This window comes from Halictus rubicundus, chromosome 2, assembly GCF_050948215.1.
Source record: "Halictus rubicundus isolate RS-2024b chromosome 2, iyHalRubi1_principal, whole genome shotgun sequence".
Classification (NCBI taxonomy): Eukaryota; Metazoa; Arthropoda; class Insecta; order Hymenoptera; family Halictidae; genus Halictus; species Halictus rubicundus.
In genome coordinates this window covers 18,871,798-18,893,798 of record NC_135150.1, presented here as the reverse complement: position 1 = coordinate 18,893,798, position 22,001 = coordinate 18,871,798, and the positions used below count along the sequence as shown (strand labels likewise).

Genomic DNA, 22,001 nt, shown 5'->3' with positions numbered 1-22,001 from the left:
TCGTTTTTCCCCGGTGAAAACCGTGGAAGAGTCTGTCCGCGAGCCAGATTCGTCGTACCCTCGCCACTTTCGCGCCAATAGAAACGGCAAATAGCGAGTCGTAGGGATATTGATTCGCGTGACTCACAATCTCCTGTTCTAGCCGCTTCGAGGTTCAGGGTTGACCTTACTTGTCGTAGAAATCTCTCCCATTAGCCGACGCGTCATCCTCTTTCCTCGGGCCTCTTTTCAGTCGTCCGCGCACGCACGTCTTTCGACATCCGTAGCTCTGTCGCGTCCCCCCTCTTTGACACCGGGACTCTCTTTTAAACCCGACCCGCCTGGGTCCTGGACCCAGCGAATCACCATCTCAAAGAGTGGATGCACTTGCAGTCAAAGGGATCCTTTGTGGAGCTGCAAGAGCGCAATCGTGTTGAGATTTCGATTCCTGGCCCAGTTTGCACGGCAAATGACTAGAAAGCATGCCCTTTGCGCTTTCACTAATTGTCAATCATGCCCAGGAGGAGACTCACTGACCCTGTGGGTGCTTTCCTGTTTTAAATTGCACCTATTAATTTTTGTCGCATACGCACAAAATCCGCAGTTTATAACTCTTGAATGGCCTTGGACGTCTTCCTCCGCAGCACGAGTCACAGAATAATTAGCAAACCATGATCCGAACGGTTCCAGTAATATTTTCCCGTTGAAGATGTTCGTCCAGGGGTTGACGTCCTCGAGAAGATTGTTCGCGGATTGTCCAGAGGGGATTAGTCCGAGAATTCTGGACGCCCCCCCCACCACCCCCGCGCCATGCGCGTGTTTCTGTGTTCTGTGACGGGCAGAAAAATATCGAGTGTCAACCTCGTTGCAACAAACTTTCTCTTCTCGAGTTGCCGGTAACAGATGGTTACGGGTAGTTATGCAGTTAACGCCTACAGTGTTGCGAGCAGAGCCGAGCCTCTCCGCGATAGTAGTTACACAAGATCAGTGCCGTTTTTCGATTACATACATTGCGTCCGTGGCTCTTATCGCCGGTCCCGTTTCCAGCCGGGTGAGGCCTCTCGAATTTTTTTCCACGCTCGCGCTCAATCTTCCCATTCTTCTTTTATCGTTGCCCCCGTGGATTATCGCGCGTTTGCTCATCTCTCCTGTGGGAGACACTTATTTCGACGGATTCGCCCGAGCTGAAAAATGCTCGACATTCTAACCCCGCCGCCTGTAAAACTCGTTCTCTGTTTCGGTCTCTAGTAATTGTTCCAGACATCGATTACTATTTACGTACGTCTGCCACCTTATTTTCATCGATGCCGTTTGCATACTGTTCTCAAAAATATTTTTAAAAATTCTGGAATGCGTATTGAAGTCCCTGTTTTAATATATAATCATGGGAATGTTAAGCGTTTAAAGCGCTAGTGGGGAAAAATAAAATATTGGAAAGAAAGAAATCCAAGGATGAGATTTTGGTCCGGGCATGAACGACCCAGGTTGCACACGGAGGATTAATTTTTACTTAATTGATTAATTCTTGTTAACTTATCGAGGGTTAACTTTAGAAAATGTGTTAGCCAGGCGAGAGATGGAGAGACGAAGCGCAGGAAATTGATTTTTGATATTTTCGTACAACGTTTTCCCTTTTGACTAGGACATTGAACCTTCAGGAGGTACCTCTGGGTCCTTGGACCTATTCTAATCGCTTCTGTTGGGATTGTTATGTGAAAGACAGTAAAATCTATGTAGTATGTGAAGAGACCTATTAGAAAGTGGAGCTGCCTCGAATTTAGAACTGTATTTTGACACGGTTCTGGGACGAGTCCTGAGCGGTCAATCACAGTGCCCTCACCAGAAGCCTTTCCCACTATGTGGCCAGATCCTTCAGGACAAAGTCCCAATTCTTTTGGTCACTGCAACCTTGGGTTGCATGCTCTGGAAAGTTTCACTCATCACTCTCTATAGCTGGACGACCCAGAGTGCTCGACCGCCACCGCCTAACGACAGTTCTGTTCAGTCTCACGCATCCCTATTCAAGACCTCACGTAGGCCAAGACCCTGCCATAAATCCCTCAAAAGCTAAGAGTCGCCTCGGCGTCTGCCCTCGATTTCGCTTAAAACACGTTGGCGCGAACAAACCTCTAGCCATAATCCTTTGAGGACGAATATGACCATGTTGACGACACCAGGCTCTCATACCTAGCCCTAAAAATAATCTACCACTAAACGTACCGATTGATATGTACCTGGCTAGTATATATTGTCCTCTAAAAATAACTAGCTTGAATAAACTGAATTATTTCCACTGAGAGTGTCTCGATAATTTCAAGAATTGCGAACTAAAAATCTCTGAAATCGAGTTGACCGGCAGTGGTAGGTTTAGCGATGAATAACAGAAGATTGGTACACATTTTTCTCTTCTTCCATTATTTCAGATTTCGATGTGCGATCTAGGTACTTTCATGGTTTTGAAAAGACGCGTGTAAAGGGTTGACGGCGGATTGTTCGAGGTCCAGCGAGTAACCGGTAGGCAAGGCGTCGATGATTCTATCGCCAGGGAACTAAAATGGGTCGTTTCGAGCCCTCCGCTAGCTCCGGTGTTAAAAAGTCATCGTAACGGAGCTCTCCCAGCGAGAGATCGCGTCGGAGTCGGCGGCGTCTCGATGCGGGAATATTTTCTCCCGGGAGGCTCGCGGGGAAAGCAAACAGCCAACGGGAAAATACAGTAAATTCTCCCACAGCGTGGAGCAAAAATCGCGATTTCTATCGAATATAATTTGATCCGATTTGCACTAGGTCCGAGTGCACGCGAGTTTCCACACAACACGCGTACGAATTAATCGCGTTGCAGGAGGGTTGACTGTACGTTCGGATTCGAATCACGGCCAGCGTTTATGGCTAAGAAAGTACGTGGCGACTCCTACGCGGACTCTCGCTTTATCGTGCTCTATTCGCGATAAAAGAAGACCAGTTTCCGGTTTCTCGTGGTGACGTCAGCGAATCATTATGTAAGGGGAGACTATCGTGTACGATCCTGCTCCTGGAACGATCCTGGGGGGAAACCGAAGTAAAAAAAAGAGGAAGCTCGCTAGCGGGAATGTTTATTGACTCCGGGCTTATATGTCAGTGAACTTACGCAGAGCGGCATCGATAATCGATAGGTTGTCGTCGATTCGAGCCCCGACGAGAGCGGCTCAAGTTCCCGACTGTTATTTAGAATAAATGAATAATACGTTACGTCGCAGAGGCCTGCCTGTCTGCCTTTTTCGCGAGTTTCGAGGCGCAGTGCGATTTACGTTGCTCTAGAACAGTCTAGAGCGACGCTCGAGCATCCTCTTTATAGAGCGAGCCTTTTGTTAGAGAAAAGAACAACACGGGCTCTCCATTGCGCCACTTTCGATTCGTGTGTCGGAAATGGTAAACGTTCTCGGTAAATGGGCTACGATTATTTCGTGCGTGGTCTTTCGCTGGGAAAGTCGTTTTTCCTTGAGCAATGATTAGAATGATTTTACGCCGCGTTGTCTGTTAGCGAGAAAAGCATCGGTTCAAGTTAATCGCTTGTGCGATGTTGTTCATGGCTGAAGATATGGAATTCTACGAACAATAATAACATTTTAGACAATTCGTTTATGATTTATGTAGATCTTCAGGCAAATCAATACAAGAATCATTGTATTGTTTTTGGATCTGTTTAATTTTCATTTCCAGGTCATTCCTCCTAGTTAAAGTACACAGAATCGTTTCTCTTATTGATTTTTATACCGGTGCTCGTAGATTTTTGTGACTGACAGATTCGATTAAATTCGCGAGTGGTTTGAAGAATATCGGGAATGCTACCGGCTATATCGTGTCTCTGATTTATTTACGTTGTCGGACAAATGAACATATACACCATCGCAATCATTTCAGAATCTGTCGATCCCGAATTTTATAGGGCAATCGTCGTCGACGGAATAATCGCTAGTCAATTTCTGCGAGTGTAAAAGTTTTGGCAAATTAATGAAATTCCCTGTGAAATGCTCCAAAGGCGTGGAAATGTTACTCTTGACGAAAAGAAGAGGGTCTCGAGTAATTTTCTAATCGGTTTTGATCATTTTGGTCGTGCAGACCGGATGGCCAGTCAGATGCGCTCGTACGCGAGTCCGTTGCGGTCCGTTACGCGAATGCTCGACGTAATCGCTTTGTATCGTGTAATCGGTTTCTCTGATTCGGGACTTTCACTCGTGGAGAGAGAAACGTAGGCGCAGACCTCGCGCAGACTTCGCCGGCGAGCTCGCGGGAACGCCGATATCGAATACAATCGAAAGGGCGCGATTAGCATGGAACGAGAAAAGTCGATCGAGCTTCCGCTTCCCTTTTTCGGTGGGAAACGCCGGGGCGAAACGGCGCGAGACGGAAAAGGGGAGCGTTCGCGGCTAGGAACGGAAATTAAAGCCTCCGATTTTATAACTTCCACAAAAATCTAGCCAGTCCACCTATAGAAAAACGGAATTAAACCTCGAACCCTACTCTGGCCGCCATTTTTGCTTTTCTAGCCAAGCTCAATTTTCCTTTCCCTCAAAATTAAAGATCCCTCTTTCGAACAATTTTACTGAACTAATCAAAATATTTACAAATTTTCGGTCCATCGCTTGCACCGAGTGCGAAACTTATAACTTTCTTATTCTTCCAATAATTATATACACCGCCTCTATTTCGTACGAAAGTAAAAAAAGATAACAAGGGAGTGCGTATAATTGTAACGAATACCTTAATGGATAGCGTATTTAGCAGTAATAATATTCCATCGCGGCGATGAAATATAAATTTACAACATGAAATCATTTTGAAACAATTCGCCTCCCATTGTATCTCTATGCACAATGCTATCGGTTGTGAAACAACCATGCTTGTTACTCGAAGGCTAATTCCTTTCTACGCCGAGTGAAGGATCACATTTTTTCGAATGGAACGGATATAGCTACCTTCTGCAATTCCTTCGATTAAAAAGGGCTCGAAACTCAATCTGAATTTTCTGTGGCCACTTCCAGAAAACGTGATTCCTCGAGAGCAACTTGCGATTTAAAATAAAATAAAAGCGACAGGTGAAAATGCAATGTTCGGGCTGGCGTTGGTATCCTTCGTTGGCTAAACCCCGATGATTTTCGTGGCGAAAATAGGACGAAACGAAGAGGATCAATGCATTATTGAGAGAAGATCGACATTCTTGGCGCCTGTGTCTTGTGACAAATGCAGACAGTTTTTTGCAGACAGATCCGCAGTCTAGTAGTAAAATCGAGCGCATCGGCGTGCGAATCACGTCCCGTCGCGGCGCGGCGCGAAAGGCTGGTTTTCGCGGATTCCTCTTTACCGGTAGGAATCGTCGGTCACCTCGTATCGTATTCGTTTCTGCTGTCACGTGGTGACGTATCGCGTCGTGACTTGTGCGTGTGACGTGACGCTTGTGTCGTTGAACCTAAACGCGTCGGTCACGCTCGCGGAATCGTCATCGGGAACGCGTTGCATCGCGGTGCACCGTGTGCGCGGGCCGTATTACGCGAAGGAGAAATTCATTTCCATGGGTCTTGCAACGCTAGCGGCGCGGTGGCAGCGTTGCCAGTGTCATAAGACCGATAGCATCGATCTAGCCGGCCGTTGGTCCCGCCCACGGCAATTACGGATACCCTTCATTCATCTAATGTCCCCCCCCCCCCATTAATATTCCCGCCTTCGGTCGATCTTGACGGCTCGATTCCGCATCGCTCTGATATGCACACCATTTCGACGAAACCAATCGGTGAACAAACAGCTGCGCAACCTCGAGGACGGAAGGAAATCGGAGGGGAACCTCGACGTAACTAAATATTATACTTCGGGGAAAAATTCCCACGGATGTTTTCACGAAATCCGAGCGAATCGACTTGATTTCTTGCCATTAACTCGTCGAATAGTATGTACTCTCTTCTATCTCTCCCCTCTCCACGTTAGCCGATATTTCGCATAGGTTCGCGAATTCACGTGATTCTCAGACTTTTATTGCTGATAGATAGGATGTCCATTCAAATCCCGGCTTCATCGATCGCATGATTCCTTCTTTCTTGCGATTTTCTAGGTCATCTCTATCCTTTTTTTAACACGATTGAACTCCCAACAGAGAACGAAGAACGGCCACTCGTTTTTACTTCTTGAAAACCTATATTTGCACAGAGCTTCACTTTCTAATCATAACAGTGTAAAGAAATGAAACGAGACGCTCGTATAAGACGCAGAAGACCGCGGCAAGGTTAATTGGGGTCGCCCTATTCAACTTTATGCCGATAATTATTCGATTCGCGTTGACGTGACTTATTTGAAGATTTGAACAGACTTTCGTTATCTCGCTGCGGTTCTGACACCGGGACGCAGAATAATTAATTTCCATTTACCAGTTTGATGAAAATGAATGTTAACAACCCTTAATCAGGCGGGGATGTATACATGGACTCATTTGAATTTAAAGCTGCCTGGAACAGGCAAGGGAATTTCGTGTTGCTGCAAAATGTCAGAAGATAGACGAATGAATCACCTGCTGGCCCTTAGGTTAAGGGTCAAACGTGTTAGTCTTGATGTTGCACTTTGGATATCCATTTTCTAAGCCTAGTTAAAGGTTAATCTTGTAGCTATGGTGGAGGGGCGTTTGCGTAAACGATACTTGTAACATTTTTATGTACTTCGTGGGATCAGGACCCTCCGTATCATATGGGTAACGTATGGCGACCATATTGCGGACCATTAGGAACAGTCGGAGGGCTCCGTAGCTGTCAGGGGGTGGTCGACTACGAATATTGAAAAGGGCGGAACGAGTAACTCTGTTCCTGATTTCCTCTTTCTCTTAAAATTCTTCATTTCTGTGTACTTGATATACTTTCAATTTGAAGGAACGTTGTCATGGTATACGCACACTATAGTGGTTGAAAAGGCGACCCATTGGGAGGCCACTATAGCGTTTCCTCAAAAATAGACTACACGAACGAAATCCTCTGTACAATCCGTAAACTATCAAAAAGGTTTAACCCTTTGCGTCCTAGCTGTTTCGCCTCCAACATTCTCCGATATCGATTTTACTCGATATAGAATATTTTCGTTCACACGACCTCTCACATTTTGTCCATATGAAGTAATGTACATATACAGTGATTTCTCTATATACGTCGTCGGGGCCTGGATGATAAACGTCGCGGAATTATCCTCACTGCCGCGGGATATACAGCGTGAGGGGTCACGAAGCTCGAGAAGCCTCGGACGCAAAATGTAAACATAACACGGCTCGGGGTATGTCTCCTGGACGATACACGAGACGCTGGCAAGACCCGTGTTGTTGACATATATCGGGAATTCACTGTATCATATATTTATTGTGTATTTCTACCTCGAGGCCACGGAATGGACTTTGTTTACAATTTCCAAATACTCAACCCACATTCTATCCCTTCCCGCTCTTCCCTTCCTCTCTTTACCTTCAACTCTACTTTCCCCAATCAGTCCACTATTTTCTCTGAAATTACGTATATTTACTCGTATCACGAAGGCATTTAGCAATGCAGGAACTATTTTTAATTGTAGTATAGTGATATTGAGTGGTGCCTCATAGTCGCAATTAGAGTGCTAAGGGTTAATATTGAGAACCATGGGATGCCAGGCCGCGAGAGCCTCGAATCTCCGACGCAGAAGAGGGTCGAATTTTTTCCGGAAGCTAATAGAAACAACCCCCTAGTGCGTGGCCATTGCGCACGCATTTGGTTGACGCAGGCGCACGCACACGCGTGCGCCAGGTCTCGGAGAAAGAGGCGAAAGGGTAGAAGAGATGACCCCGAGGGTGCGCTGAAGAAGGTGGTGGAGGAGGAAGAAGAGGGAAGACTGGAGAGGAGCAGGCAGGCGGGCGGGCAACCAAGCAAGCAACCAGGCAACCAGGCAGGCAGCAAGGAAGGCAGGGTTCGCCTCCCTCGTGCCTGCCGTTGATTCTCCGCGAGGACAGTGGCCGTGACCCGAGGCCGAGGGGCCTGGGGAGGGGTCGGTGGCCCCGTGGCAGTTTAGCGACGACGTCCACGTTGCCGCTCGTCTTCTCGGTGGGGGCAGAGCCTCGTGGGTGTGCGGGGCAGTTAGGGGAGTCGGTGGTTTGCCCAAGTGGTGGGGGTGCCGGGTGTCTCCTTGGTGGGGGAATCTGGACGTCTGGTAGGGTAGAGCTTAGGGGGTATAGCAGGCGGCGGTGGCGGCAACTATAGCGTTGGCTCTGTTCAACGAAAGAGAGAGCCGGTGCGCCGCGCTCTGTTTCGTCTCGTCTCCCGTCTCGTCTCGTCTCGTCTCGTTCTGTCTCGACCCGTCTCGTCTCGTCTGATCCTCGGCTCCTTCTTCCCCTTTCGTTGCTGATCGGTCTCCGGCCGAGCTCTCTCCTTCCCGGCTCACCCTCGTTTTTTTTTTCGTCTCTGTTTTCCTCCCTGCCGAGGCTGCGGCCAACGTGCAAAAGTGCTTCTGCTGCCGGCTGGACGTGGTTCTCCGAGGGATAGAGTCGCGCCTCCTCGTCTAGTCAACGAGAGCCGTGTCTCCTCTCTTTCTCTTCTTCTTTCTCTTCCTCTTGTTCCCTCTTTCTCTTGTTCTCCCTTTCTCTGGCCGACCCTTTTCCCCGCAGGTTTTCTTTCTCCTCTCCTCTCCTCTCCTCTCCTCCTCCTCCTCCTCGGTTCTTGCTCGGCTCTCGGTGCTCGCTGAACGCGCAAAAATTTTCGCTGACCGGTTCCGAGACACGGAATGCTAACGCTCGTCGTGCTCGCCTAACGAACGCATCCGATCTCTAGCCGGCGCTATTGTTGCAGAGGTTTCTGCAGCTTAGCACCTGCTACGAACCTCGAAACGAAAAGACGCGTTTTCAGAGCTGTTGTTCGGGGGTAACGTCTCCTTAGACGGTGCTGCAGACCCTGGTCCTCCCCACCAGAGACTGCTGATCCTCCGAGAAGCTATCTTCGGCATCTTCGTCCCTTTAATCCCCCGACAGCGGTGCCCGAGTCTATTTTGGCCCGTAGTATCGAAATCGTTATATGGCTACTCAAATGAGACTAATAGGTTTGTAAGAAGTATCTCCTGAAATAAATTTAAAAAATTGCTAAATCAATCCACAAATCCGTTTCAAGCATCATCAATTCTACAGTTACAAGAATCGTACGCCGTCCAAAGGTTAACCCTTTACACTCGAAAATTGTTATACCATTCAAAATATTTTTTACATGTGTAAAAAACACACATTCTTTTTACATTTGTATTGATTAAATTACTCAACATTTAAGAATTATACGTGTCAATTGGGTTGGTTTTATACGCATAAAATTACGAAAATCTGGTTTTAGAATTAAATTAAGTTCAAAAGGTCAATCCTCCGCAGGCCGACGACACGAGGGACTAGTACACTGTCAGACAAAAGTACCAGTCAAAGGGCCTGTTGCGCGATAAAATGCAACCTCGTGAAATTAGCGAATTGTAATGTAGATTTACCGGTACTTCGAGCTTGCATTTTACTGTGCAGCAAGCTCCTGATCTTCTCGTTATCGAAGAAAGCAAGCATTGTCTTGCGAAGGTCCGGCTTGAGTAACAAAATATGCGAGTAACAAATAGAAGCCTCGCAAGTTTCAGCAACGCTTTAGTAAGAGGGAGGCTTTTTAACGACCCTCCCGCGTCGGGAAGGAGTTGAACAATTTCCTTATCAGTGAAAATTCCGAAAGAAGTTGTTAGATAATGTCGTTAAAAGTAGCTTGAGGTTCGTGAGACTGAAGTTGCTATCGCTGGTGAATCATCTTCCAGGAAATCCCGAGTTTTTTTATTTTTTATTCTTGAGAAAGTATTGAATCATTTCCGTCAGATCAAGAACTAGTAAACCTACTCACATAACACAATCGTCTCAGGACCAAGGTGTACATGAAGTGTGACTCGAGCTGTCTTTTAGAGTCAAGCTAGGCACAAGATGTTCCGGAAGCTTGAACCCAGACCTCGGCGGACGGCAATCTTAGCGATCGATTGCCGTCGGATTAAAGGATCATGTTCGTCTCCGTTTGGAGTGGTTCGACGACCAGGATCGCGGAGGCCTCGCGGCAACCCCCGGCCGAGTCGTAAATTTTACGAAAGCTAAATAGCTTCCGGCTATCCGTCTCTCTTCGGCGACTTCGCCGCGTTATCATGCCGGTTCGTCTCGTCTCGTCACGCCTCGTCGACGGAATATTCCATATTTTCGGATCCCTATTAGTTATTCAGGAGGAGAGAGAGACGGGACGGGACGGGACGGGACGAGACGAGACGAGAGACTTTCTCTAAATTGATTCGTCGATAGTACGCGGGTCGCTCGTTAACGTAGCGGCGCACCCAGGATGCACGAGGATGTACCCATCAGTTAATCCGTGGAAATGGATTATTATATCGGGGTCCCCTTCTCGTTCGCGTTCCAGGAACGAGAAAGTCGACGGTGGGTTAGACTCTCCTCTCTCATTCACTCACTCACTCCCCCCTCTCTCTCCTGTTCTCTTATTCTCTCTCCGTTACGGCCCGGTTTTCGGTCCTCCTACCGTCTCTGTCTCCCCTAGGCTCGACGTGCAAAAGCGTCTCTGCCGGCCGGCGACGCGGTCGATACTCACGGCGTATCGCCCCCGGTTGACCGAGCCTTACCCTTACCCTTACCTTGCCGAACCTTTCGTCAGGGATGGGATCAAGTTCAATATGCAGTCGCGAACTCCGGAGTCAGTTTCAATACCCAAGTTTCGTCTCGCCGGCTCCGCAGACTAATTAAAAATAACGTCCGACGGAATCCTTGATCCGACCATTCAACCTTCACAAGATACCCTCGAACCACCCTGCTATCATTACCTTCCGAAGATGCTACCGGTCGGGGACAATGGGACCGAGTCGGCGAATTTGGACCAGTGCCTCCAACAGCCATATATGTTCCGAAAAAGAAACACTTGTTATTGATGGTATCGATTGTGAATGATGCTTCAGGTCCGGTTTTGCCATGTGTCTTTTAGAAGAAAAATATGGATTCTGAATTAGGTTTAGGCGTTAGTCCAAATTCAGCAACGACGGCCAGAAAAACTCGAATTTACTTGATGAGGGTTCTTTTGGCAGCCATCCTTGTATCAGCTCGATTATCGATTTTTTCCTATAAGGCATTTTGCCATTGTGACATTCCAGTCTGACTAGATTGGAATCTACTTGAAGATGTCGCCTTCTTTATTCGATATATGTCCATACCCGTGCCGTGTATTAGTGTTTACTCTCCTCGGCGTCCGAGGCCTTTCGAGCTTCGGGGCCCCACATGAGGTATACTCCGCGATAGTGGGGATAAATCCGCGACGCTTATCATAGAGGCCTTGGCGACATAAAGAAATCCAGACCAGACATGTGATTCCACGGTTTGTTTCACGTCTGATCTTTTGATCGTAGGGTTAGAAAACGTGCTGTTATTGTCTCGGAACCCTCTCGAACGGTTTGGAGCACGTTTTGACGGTGCAGAAACCTTTTTATCGGGAAGGGTGGTGGCAAATCCGGGATGCATCGCGTGACGACACGTGTCGCGCCGATCCAAAGGAAATTAGCGGAGTGTACGGTAGTACTATTGATTCACGAGACGCCGGATAGGTGAGAGACAACGTAGACATGTCTATATGTGGTACTATTGTGTATGTAGTTTGGATACTGATCGTCTTTTTTGGTCGTTCTCCGTGAACATTGGAACCGACGCTCGATAATGAAACGTTCATATTCCATTCAGAATTCAATTTGTCTAGCCTGGCGAATAGTAATTATTTGGGGTAACCATTCGTCGGGAACATGATTTAATTATTCGTTCTAATGAATCGACGCGAACAGAAACAACGCTCGAATCCGAGGTCAAATTATTCTGGAATTATTATTGTCGTCTGTCTTTCGCATTCAATTTCGAACCGTGCAAATTCTTATACATTCGATTGATTACGCAACTACTTCCATTGTTCGGTCGTACGTATAAATTCGACACAAAGTGCGGATATATTGTATACATAATTCTTGTTACGATTATACTCGAGGAAAGTTGTTCAATAGGCGCCAGGAAACCGTGAAAGTATGCTTACCGTGCGAACAAATTATAATGCAATCAGTCTTGATTGCGAGTCGTGTTTCATTAATTGAATACATAGAGCAACACACCGCTTGTTTCGTAAAGGAATACTATACAATTATTGTAATAGATAGTTACTTAATAGGTCATTTCTCGTTAACCATCGGGCCTCGGCAAGAGTCGTTAGGAAGTTTGTCACTCTCTCTGACCGCAGGACGATCTTCTGAATCGGGTCTTGATTGCCTCGCTTATTCAGGTACCCCAAGATACCTGGACGATTTTTGTACTGTCTGGTACCCGATAGATTCACCATTCATTGTTGTCTAACTTGTACCTTACGGATTTACGAGCAATTGTCTATCTTGGTACCTAATGTATACACGAATAATTTTTATACGGCTCGGTCCCCGATGAACATACGAGTAATTCTGATTTATCTTGGTACCTGATCAACATTTGACCAATTCTCATCTATTTAAGTACCTGATGAACACACGAGTACTTCTTATTTATCTGGGTACCTGATGAACATATGGGTAGTTCTTGGTACCTGATTGACTCACGGAATTTTCTAAAAATGTATATCCGATGAATACATCGAAATTTTTCTCTATTTTTATGTTCCTCCGTACCTGATGAATACGTGAACCATTTTTCTTTACCGTGATACCTAATGAATTCGGAAGCTATTAAAAAAGATATAAGTCGAATGAATGCACGTGCAATTTCTCTCTATTTTTATGTTCCTCCGTACCTGATGAATACGTGAACCATTTTTCTTTACCGTGATACCTAATGAATTCGGAAGCAATTAAAAAAGATATAAGTCGAATGAATGCACGTGCAATTTCTCTCTATTTTTATGTTCCTTCGTACCTGATGAATATATGAACAATTTTTCTTTACCATGGTACCTAACGGATTCCTGAACAATTTTGTCTAATGAGCACCTATCTGATGAACCTTCGAATTCATTTTTTTTTTACGTACCTTGGTACCTGAGGAGTACACGAGACACTTTTTCCACTACCTTCATACTTGATGGTCGTACGGATAGTCTTGGTTTATTGGACAGGGGACACGCTGTGAATTTGGAGTATCGAGTACCCGACGATTGCACGGGCAACTAATTTAGTGTATCGGGTACCCGAGTGTTTGGTTGTGGCTTATTAGCACGAGGCAAGTGGAAGCCGTTCGTTTCGCGTCGATTCCGAGAACGGAAACGCGGCTCGTCCTCGTTGCACGTTCCCGGAGAGACCCTAGAGTGGGTAGCCGTTGTAACGAGAGAGCGAAAACGACACACGAGGTAACAGAAACAGAAACAGCAGCGGTGGGCAGGGTTGGCCGGGTACGGGTACAAATGGTGTAAAACCCGTTTCAGTTTCGTTACGTAACGCGCGAACGTTATTCTTATTACGATCGTCCTCGAGTCACGGCAATTTTCAAGAATTCTTCTGGAGAGAGTATCGCGAGCGGGACTAGTCTTCTCTCCGCGAAATATTTCGAGTGATAAAAATGGGGGAACAGAGAGAGTTAGAGAGATAGAACGAAGAAAGAGAGGATGACGAAAAAAAGGAAAGAAAGAACAGCCGTGTGTCCGTAGGACGATGCAAACGAAGATTCGCTTTCCAACTTGACACGCGAATCGCCGCACACGATGCCAGGCCTCTTTCAGCCGGTGTTTTCACCCGTGGGATTTCTAACCGGTTTCTAAAGCCGCGCGACTCGTTCGATTTTTTCTCGGTCCCCTTTTATCCGCCGATTTGTCGATCTAGGTGAAAAGATGGTCGAGCTACGCTCGCGATCCAACCTCGAAATACTTTTCTCTCCCTTTCTCCCGTCACGAGCTTTCCGAGGACACGGTTACGCAGATCATGGAGGTCATCTAAATTCCCAATTCTATTGTGTTGTTCGGAAAGTAATTTCGTTTCTTCCCAACAGAGGACGTAATTGTATTTTTTCGCAGACAATTTCACACTTAAGCCGCATTGTCATTATATATTTTAACAGCCGATATAGTAAGGCTTGTTTGTGAGACAAGTTTGTTCGATTCGGCGCAATAGTTTTTGTTTGGTGCCCCATCAAATATGGAAAGTCGAAAGCAGCATTTTCGACATGTTTTACTTTTTTACTATCGAAAGGGTAAAAATGCTGTTCAAGCAAGAAAAAAATTATTCAATATAACACATAATAATAATAATAGGTTTGCAAAATTTCGTTCCGGCAATTTTGATGTTGAAGGCCAGTTGAAGTTGATAAAGACAAAAGAGGGTAATTGGGTACTTTGGTATTGAACCAATATGGAGAATATATAATCAAATTAAATATTTATATAATATAAGAAAATCGTCGAAATAGGGAAACGAAATTACTTTCCGAACAACCTAATACATTAGTATAACGATTTACCCACCGGAAACATATTGATATGATTTTCGTGGTTGACAAGGAATCGTCAAAGAGGAACTTGGAAATCTTCTAAGTAATAATTTCGATATAAATTATTAAAGCGATTACCCACCTTTATAGTTTTTCCAAATATTACACTGTCAGATTATTTATAAAAGATTTCCAGAATAATTTCTCTTATATTTTCTGGAATTAACAAGTTCGTAAATAATATCAAACAAATTTTCATTAATAGCTGCACATTTCCCATGATCAACAAATTCGCCCATTCTCAGATTCCAGAACATCCTGAAATACTGAATTTCTTTCCATCCTTGTTATAAACTGTATTTCTCAAAAATTCATTATAAAAGCAGCCCAGTGTTCTTATTAAAATCGCAAAACAAAAATAGAATGAGTTATTACCCCGTCGCCTCTCGTGCAGCTATTTCCTGAAAGCACTTTAAACGCCCGATTAAAACTGCATAATAACGAATGAATTAATAGGACCAAGAATCACCAGCTTGCACGTGGCAAAGTGCACGGGCTAGGTCCTAGAAGGGCTCCGTATCTTCCCGAAGATATTTCCGTCGAAGTCGCACGCTCGGCTGATTTTTGACGTCGCTCGTAGATCGAATCGTCTCGCGTGACAGCGTCGATCTGATTTTTCCAAGTTCGGTCGGGCAATTTGTTAGCAGGATCTGTGCCAAGGAAATGGTCTTATCGTTTGTGTTGGTCGGTTTCGAGCATGGCGCCGATAAGCGTTGAATTTGTTGCGAAGGATGTCCGCTCACGTTACGCTACAGCGTGCGGGACGCAATTAAACGCGGCTGGTTCGACGAGTACGGTGCCCGCGAACGATAAACAGTTCTCGTACTCGTGTTCGATACCGCAACTGATGTGTGTCGGGTCTGGGTACACTCGGCGCATGACGCACGTGCTATTGTACGTGATATCGTTCGCATGATCAATAAAATATAAATATCGCGTGCGCTCGAGGAGACGGCCCGGGCTCGCCACGTCTTCGTCGGTGGAAACGTGAAATCATTGGCCCGGTGATCGGAAAACTTTTTCTCCTTCCTCTAGCTGACTCTCCCTCTTCGTCATCCTATTCGTCTTCCGTAGCGCGGTCGGATGAGTCACGAACGATCGATTAACCCTTTCGACTACCAACGACATACAGTGATTTCTCTATATATGTCGCCAAGGCCTGTATGATAAACGTCGCGGAATTATCCCCACTACCGCGGGGTATACCCCGTGAGGGGCCACGACAGGGGCGATGACAAGACCGTGTTGTTGACATATATCGAGAATTCACTGTATCTCGTCGATATGAATTGCGCGGTACCTTGGACGCGATGCCTAGGGGCTTTGTGCACGATTTTTAAAATATTTAAATTATTTTCCTCGGGACATTCTATATTAATTCTTGGACGGTGAACGCTTTGGGCTATTCATGGCAGTCGTACCTGGACCCATTCAAATTCTTAACACATTACCTACCGGCGATTGTCTCATAATTTTTAAAAACCCGTTTCTAAGGACTTGGATTTTTCAACAGCAACAATTTCAATTGGAGCCAACAAGTCATACAGAATTTCATTTTACATTACAATGTAAAAAGTTCTTAAGCCCCTTTTTGGTACAGTACAATCACTGGAAATTGTTAATTATCAATTTTCTTTGACACTTTTTAACCCACTGCAATGAGATCCAAGTTAATCCTCAATATAAATTGCTAATAATTTAAACTGAACGCCAAAAAGTTAAAATTTAGATCGAACGTTTATAACTGTGGGTCAAAATGGACCCAAGATCCTCTATTAGGGAGATAAGGGTTTCTTCATTTCTGAGTAAAAATAAAAATAGACATTAATGTTTTGTTACTACGATAATTATATTATTTGTCTGCATGGGATCGTGAACGTGTTAAAAACAGTAATATCGATCAAATGTATGCAATATTTTTTGTACCATTTAACACTGGGTTTGCGGAGCACTAAAAGTGGCTATTTCGGATTACTTTATGAAAATAACAAGAATACATTTATGTTCCAAGGAGGAAATGAATAAAATTGAATAGATTGAGATTGAACAAATTTCCTATAAATGGATCTTCAGAATCCCAATATTTTCGAGTTAAAAAATTTCGAATCCAGCACGCTTGCGACGAGATTTCTCGCGGCGAAGGGGTTAAATGGTGGCAATCGAGAACAGTTCTCTGTCGGTAGAGGGTCAACCGGTGGCCGTTAACACCGCGACACGGTTGTTGGTCTTGTTGCGAAACGCGCATGCATCGGGGCTGCTGATTCGTGGAAGACACGCGGCGAGCGTAAATCGAGCAATTGCCGGCTCGGTAACGCTTAGGGACGTAGCGGCGCGTGATTGGCCGCGGACGTCTCAATAATTCACCGTTCCAACCGGGTTTCCACCGTGTCTAGCTCAAAAGGGTGATCCATACCTGCAATTATCTATGCGACGAGACAACGGGGCTCCGTGTGCACCCTATATATCCGACCGGAGGGAGACAGATAGAGAGAGAGAGAGAGCAGAGAGGGAGAGAGATCGTAGGAGCTAATAAGCTAATCCTCTAGTTAGCCACTAGAACGAACTCGGAGATCGGATCGTTTATCGGGATCCTTGCGATTCGGGCTCTTCCGATGGATAGCACCCAGCGCGGTGAAAAGAACGAACTTCAAAGAGACCCGACCGGTGAGAGAGAGATCCAGTCAACGTCCGTGTAATCGAGTCGGTACTTCCGCTTAACGATCCGCAGCTGGCCGGAGCGACAATGCGGACGAGAATGCACCGAGACTCTCGGCCCTGCACTGTCACCGTCGCGCGTGCAGTAGTATACCTGCATCTAGGATCCCGCAATCTCTCTGTGCACTCCACACCGTGCAGGTTCCTCTCTCTCGCTATCCCCACCCAACGCTCGCCGTTACGTCACTGACCTCTAGAGTTAGGTGAGGTCGGGAACAGCGGGAGTGCTCGGGTCAACACGCAACGGGTCGCGATTCGCAATTCGCTGCTCTTCTGTATCGCGACTCTTTCACACCTTCGCGGTTTCAGGCCCGAAACTAGAGGGCCATAAGTCCGCACCGTATCCTCCCAAATTGAATGCTGTCGCCCAATGATGCTCGCTAAACAGATTCGTTAAGACTCCTGTTCATTCTATCGTACTTCCTAAGAGATTTTTCGCGGCATGTTTTAGCGATCCTTAATTAGTAGAAACAATCGGGGATCTTAGCAGGAGACTGCGAGAAACGTATTTGATAGCGGCTCTAAAACTCGAGACGCCGAGGGGTTGGGCGCGAGACACCCCTGTGAATTCCAATCACGTTCGAGATAGAGTCTGGCCGGATAAGCTCGGAGATGAGGCCAACCTCGGGAGGCTGGCCTATCTGGCAGATTCGAGACACGAGAGTGTTTTAAACATCTTTGCTGGAAAGTGGATCGTCTCATACTCAATTATTAATTTGGCAAAAGTGTTCCAATCAATCTAGTTCCACACACGAATAGATCGAAAAAGAGGAGCGCATTTTTTGACGCATAAGCAATATATGTGTTTTATCCAAAACGATTAGGAAATGGTCTCCTTGATACAAAGACAAGCAATATCAATTCTTTCACTTAATCGTCCCATTGTATCCATATCAATTATATTTCTCTTGCACTACAATTTCGTAAGCGTTTCGAATGGAAAAAATCACCTAACCCATATTTGGGCGACGGAATTAGTTTTTTAGACATAAAAATTAATTGTCACGCTGATGGATCCAGTGTATCCAATTTTTTAATGACCTGCGCTACGCAAAATGACCGAGGGAGAGCCATTAATATCACGAATAGCGACTCGTCGGTTTCCGTTTCAGTAAACAAATTGCTTCATTTAATTTTTGTAACTGTCCGAGTCTTCGATGAAATTGTGTTAAATCCTCGAAATATGCTAGAACATCTTCAGTCCGACAAAACAATTTTCCACCGTGGAATATTGGCTGTTTTTCTCTGAGAGATCTCTTCTCTGCCAGCCAGCTATCACGCACACGTGTCTAGCCTAAACTTATGGGGTGAACAGCTGTTGCGGTCTTTGTTTTCTCTGCGGACCAGTTCCTTCGAAAAACAGATTCTATGTATGCTTCGTCCGAGTCGAGTCGGCTTAGGTAAACAAATGCACAGACCGCTTGAGTCGAACTTGCATTTATCAGCTAGTAAAGGGGCGTATGTTGCGTTCTGTAAAACAAGAAGACGTAAAAACAATTCGTTGCTTCACGTAGCAACGAAAGCTCCAGTGCCCTTGTCGAGTACTAAAAGCTTTGCCAAAGTAATTTTGTATATCACGTTGGCACTCGTTGCACGGCAAAAGTCAATTTCACAAAATTGGTAACATGCGCCTCTCTTCCAGATATTCGTACAATTAGCAAATGACGTTGGTGGTATACAGTGAATCCTCGATTATGTCAACAACAGGAGTCTCACCAGCGTCATGTCCAGGAGACATACCCGGGCCGTGTTATGTTTACACTCCTCGGCGCCTGAGGCCTCTCGAGCTTCGCGGTAGTGGGGATAATTCTGCGACGTTTATCATCCAGGCCTTGGCGACATATATAGAGAAAACACTGTACTGATCTCAATCTCGTTGGACCGAGTACAACTGCGTAGTCCCGAACCGTAATCGTCGATCGCGAAGGGGCGAAGCGAAATTGAATTTGATCTTATTTATAGACCGAGACATTAAGGAATTCTTAGCGGACGGGTCGGGGTAATACGCGGCGTATCAAGTTCGATGATCGGCCGGCCGCGCAAGATACGCTAATTCCGAGCGGATCTGCGGCTCGTTAGCGTAATTAATGGGATCGTTGGTACGCTCCGGTATCTTTCGGTTGCACGGGCGGACGCGAAGCTCTCTTGGGTGTTTCGTGTTGGCGCACGCGAAGGAGATCGTTCGTCTGAAAACGTGTGTTCGCCGAGACCCCTCAGCACTTACCACCCGTTTCTTCTATTGTTTCAGATCGCTCCCTCGGCAAAAAAGCTCTGGGGCATGGACGAGGGCGGCTCCAAGGACGAAGGGGGTGTAAAAGGCGGTGGGATACTTCACCTGGGCGACCACCAGATGTGGCGGGATTCTACTTGGAGCACCTCAGGTACGGTTCTACGCGCTCTCGGAATTCTACGCCGCTTCCACCTACAACTTTCTCCCTCTCTGCCCCTCTCTCATCCTCTCGCTCTCTAGAGAGACAGACAGATCTACAGGAAGCGTGTCTCTCCGTGACTGTGGTGCAGCAGGGAATGGGACGATCCCTTCTTGAAAATAAGCCCCGCAAACAAGACCGAAATTCCCTCTCGCGAGCCTCCAATTTCGAGAGAGTCGACTCCTTCAACCTGCGAAGTAGAAACGGTCGACTATGATCGGGCGCGTTGTTAGTAGACTGCGGATTTTGTGCAATTAGTAACGAAACTGAGCAGATGCTGTTTAACACGGTAGAAAGATCCAAAGAACGAATAGAATCGACAGCCTTTGTACATTTTACGCGAATCAAGATCTTTTCCAGAACTGAATGTTAATTAGAAAGCTTAGAGGATGAACATGTAAAGATTTAGCGAACCCGAGAAAATCAGGTTTAAATTTATTAGGACGCGTTACACGTTCTACCAGCCGGAAATCTGTATTTTTTCAAAAATGTCACTTAACATGTCCGTCCACTAAGCTCTTCAATTTTGGCTCGATGCAATTCCCAAAATACAGAGTAACCCTTTTATTTTTTAAAATTCGCATTTATCCTTTCGTGAACAAATTCGAATTTTAAATGGTCTCGTGACTTTCGAGCTGCCTTGCATAACTCTTTGAGGCACACGCTTTTACAGAGAATAGAAACCTTAGTTGCACAGAATTTTGCGAATTCACTGCGTCACACAATGCGTCAATCACAGCAGCACACACAACTTACCGATGCGTATTGATTTGCATAAATGTTTTTTTCACTTATTTAAGCATTCACCATTGGTGCATAGCATTGCCAACTGAATGAAAAACTTTAAATAAAATATTAAACTGTATGACCATGAGTAACTTCAACTTTTCGAGGTGGGTTAAAATATATCCCACCATGCATAAAAAGCTAAGCAAAAGGTGGGATAGTTTTTAACCCACCTAGCCCCAAAAAGTTAAATGTCACGGTTTTCCGAGCAGTGCTTAACAGAGTTCGATTCTTGCACGCGATACGGAAGACCATAGGCTTAATATTTAACAGAAAATATTACCGAAATTGTCTATACAACTACGTAAAAAGGTTCCCAAAGATTCAACGACTCCCAGAGAGTGAGTCCCATTGTCTCGAAAAATGAAGCGCTTTATAAATACACCTTGTTGCATACGGTGCCCGGCGTTTGCCAGAAACATTCTATTCTCTTGTTCCATCACGATCACACGTTCGCGACGTATGCACGGTCCAGTTGCGTCTCGGCCGCATCTTACTTTCAACAAAGCCGGTCGTCTCGCGGATCGTGGAACGTCGCGGAAACGCGCGCGGCTCATTGAACAATCGGGCCGGGTATACATACATTAGCGCAGCGTTATCGAGCGTGCCGACGCGTATCAAGGACAATAGGGCCGGGGAATATTTGGACTAGGGCTCGAGTTGCAGGGATTATCCCGTGAACGGGGTTAATCGGGTTCGGGTAATTCATCGGCGAGTGCGCCGGGATCCGTGACTTTTCATTGATTAGGGGATCGTTTACGGTGTCTCCTAATCCCGGAACAGACCAATCACGAAAAAGTAGTAACGTTGACACGCGTTCACTGCTTAAAAATCCCAGAAAATTAAAGTAATTTAGTCAGTTTGATTAAAGCCGTAAAATTAGAGATTCTCACAGTGATTACTTCATCAACCCTTTTACAAGTCCTAATCATGTTCGGTTCAAGCAACGATATTATAAGAAAAATTCGTTTTTAATAGTAGCTGAAACGTTGTGTCACATGCAGTCACATACACATTGCGTCACATACAATGCCACATACATTGTGAACCATTGTTTCACATAGTGAAACGTATTGAAAAGACACATTCTCCCTCGAGATCGAAGAGTCTTATTTAGCTTTCAAAGAACTAATTTCCAGAAGTCAGCTTTTAATACAAATTTTGATCAGCTAGGTCCTTTTTGTAAAATGTTGGCTGGGTTAGGTCTGTCATCTGCTGATCGCGCAGAAATTTGGCGAAGATGGATATGCATCAACAATGAACGAGCATTTTGCATCGCATCCAATTCTCCAGGAATTGGCAGCCCATCCGGAGCATCGGTTATGGTTGCGTTTATTGTAGACGTAGACCTATTACTTGGCCAAATTTCGTGGAACGGGTCCGCATCTTTAGCATACCTTGCTGGTCTTGCAGAAACCAATTCTACGGTCTTGCTACAGTCAGGTGCTTTGAACTAGAACGACTATAAAAGGACCGCATACTTTTCAAGATCGGTGAATCCATTTTCATAGGTCGTCTTTAAATATTTTACGGCTTTGTGGCCACCGCTTGGGTGCTGCTCGCGACAATTGGTGTCG

At 45.6% G+C, this 22,001-nt stretch overlaps 1 protein-coding gene across 3 annotated transcripts in view; it reads left to right on the top strand.

The window, feature by feature from the left end:
• Positions 1–22,001, top strand: part of Pum (pumilio) — a 168,221-nt gene that overhangs the window by 9,528 nt on the left and 136,692 nt on the right. For all 3 annotated transcript variants that reach the window (XM_076805812.1, XM_076805811.1, XM_076805814.1), the window contains one exon: positions 19,458–19,590. In XM_076805812.1, the coding sequence (XP_076661927.1) occupies positions 19,458–19,590 (133 nt within the window). The remainder of the gene's footprint in view (positions 1–19,457; positions 19,591–22,001) is intronic.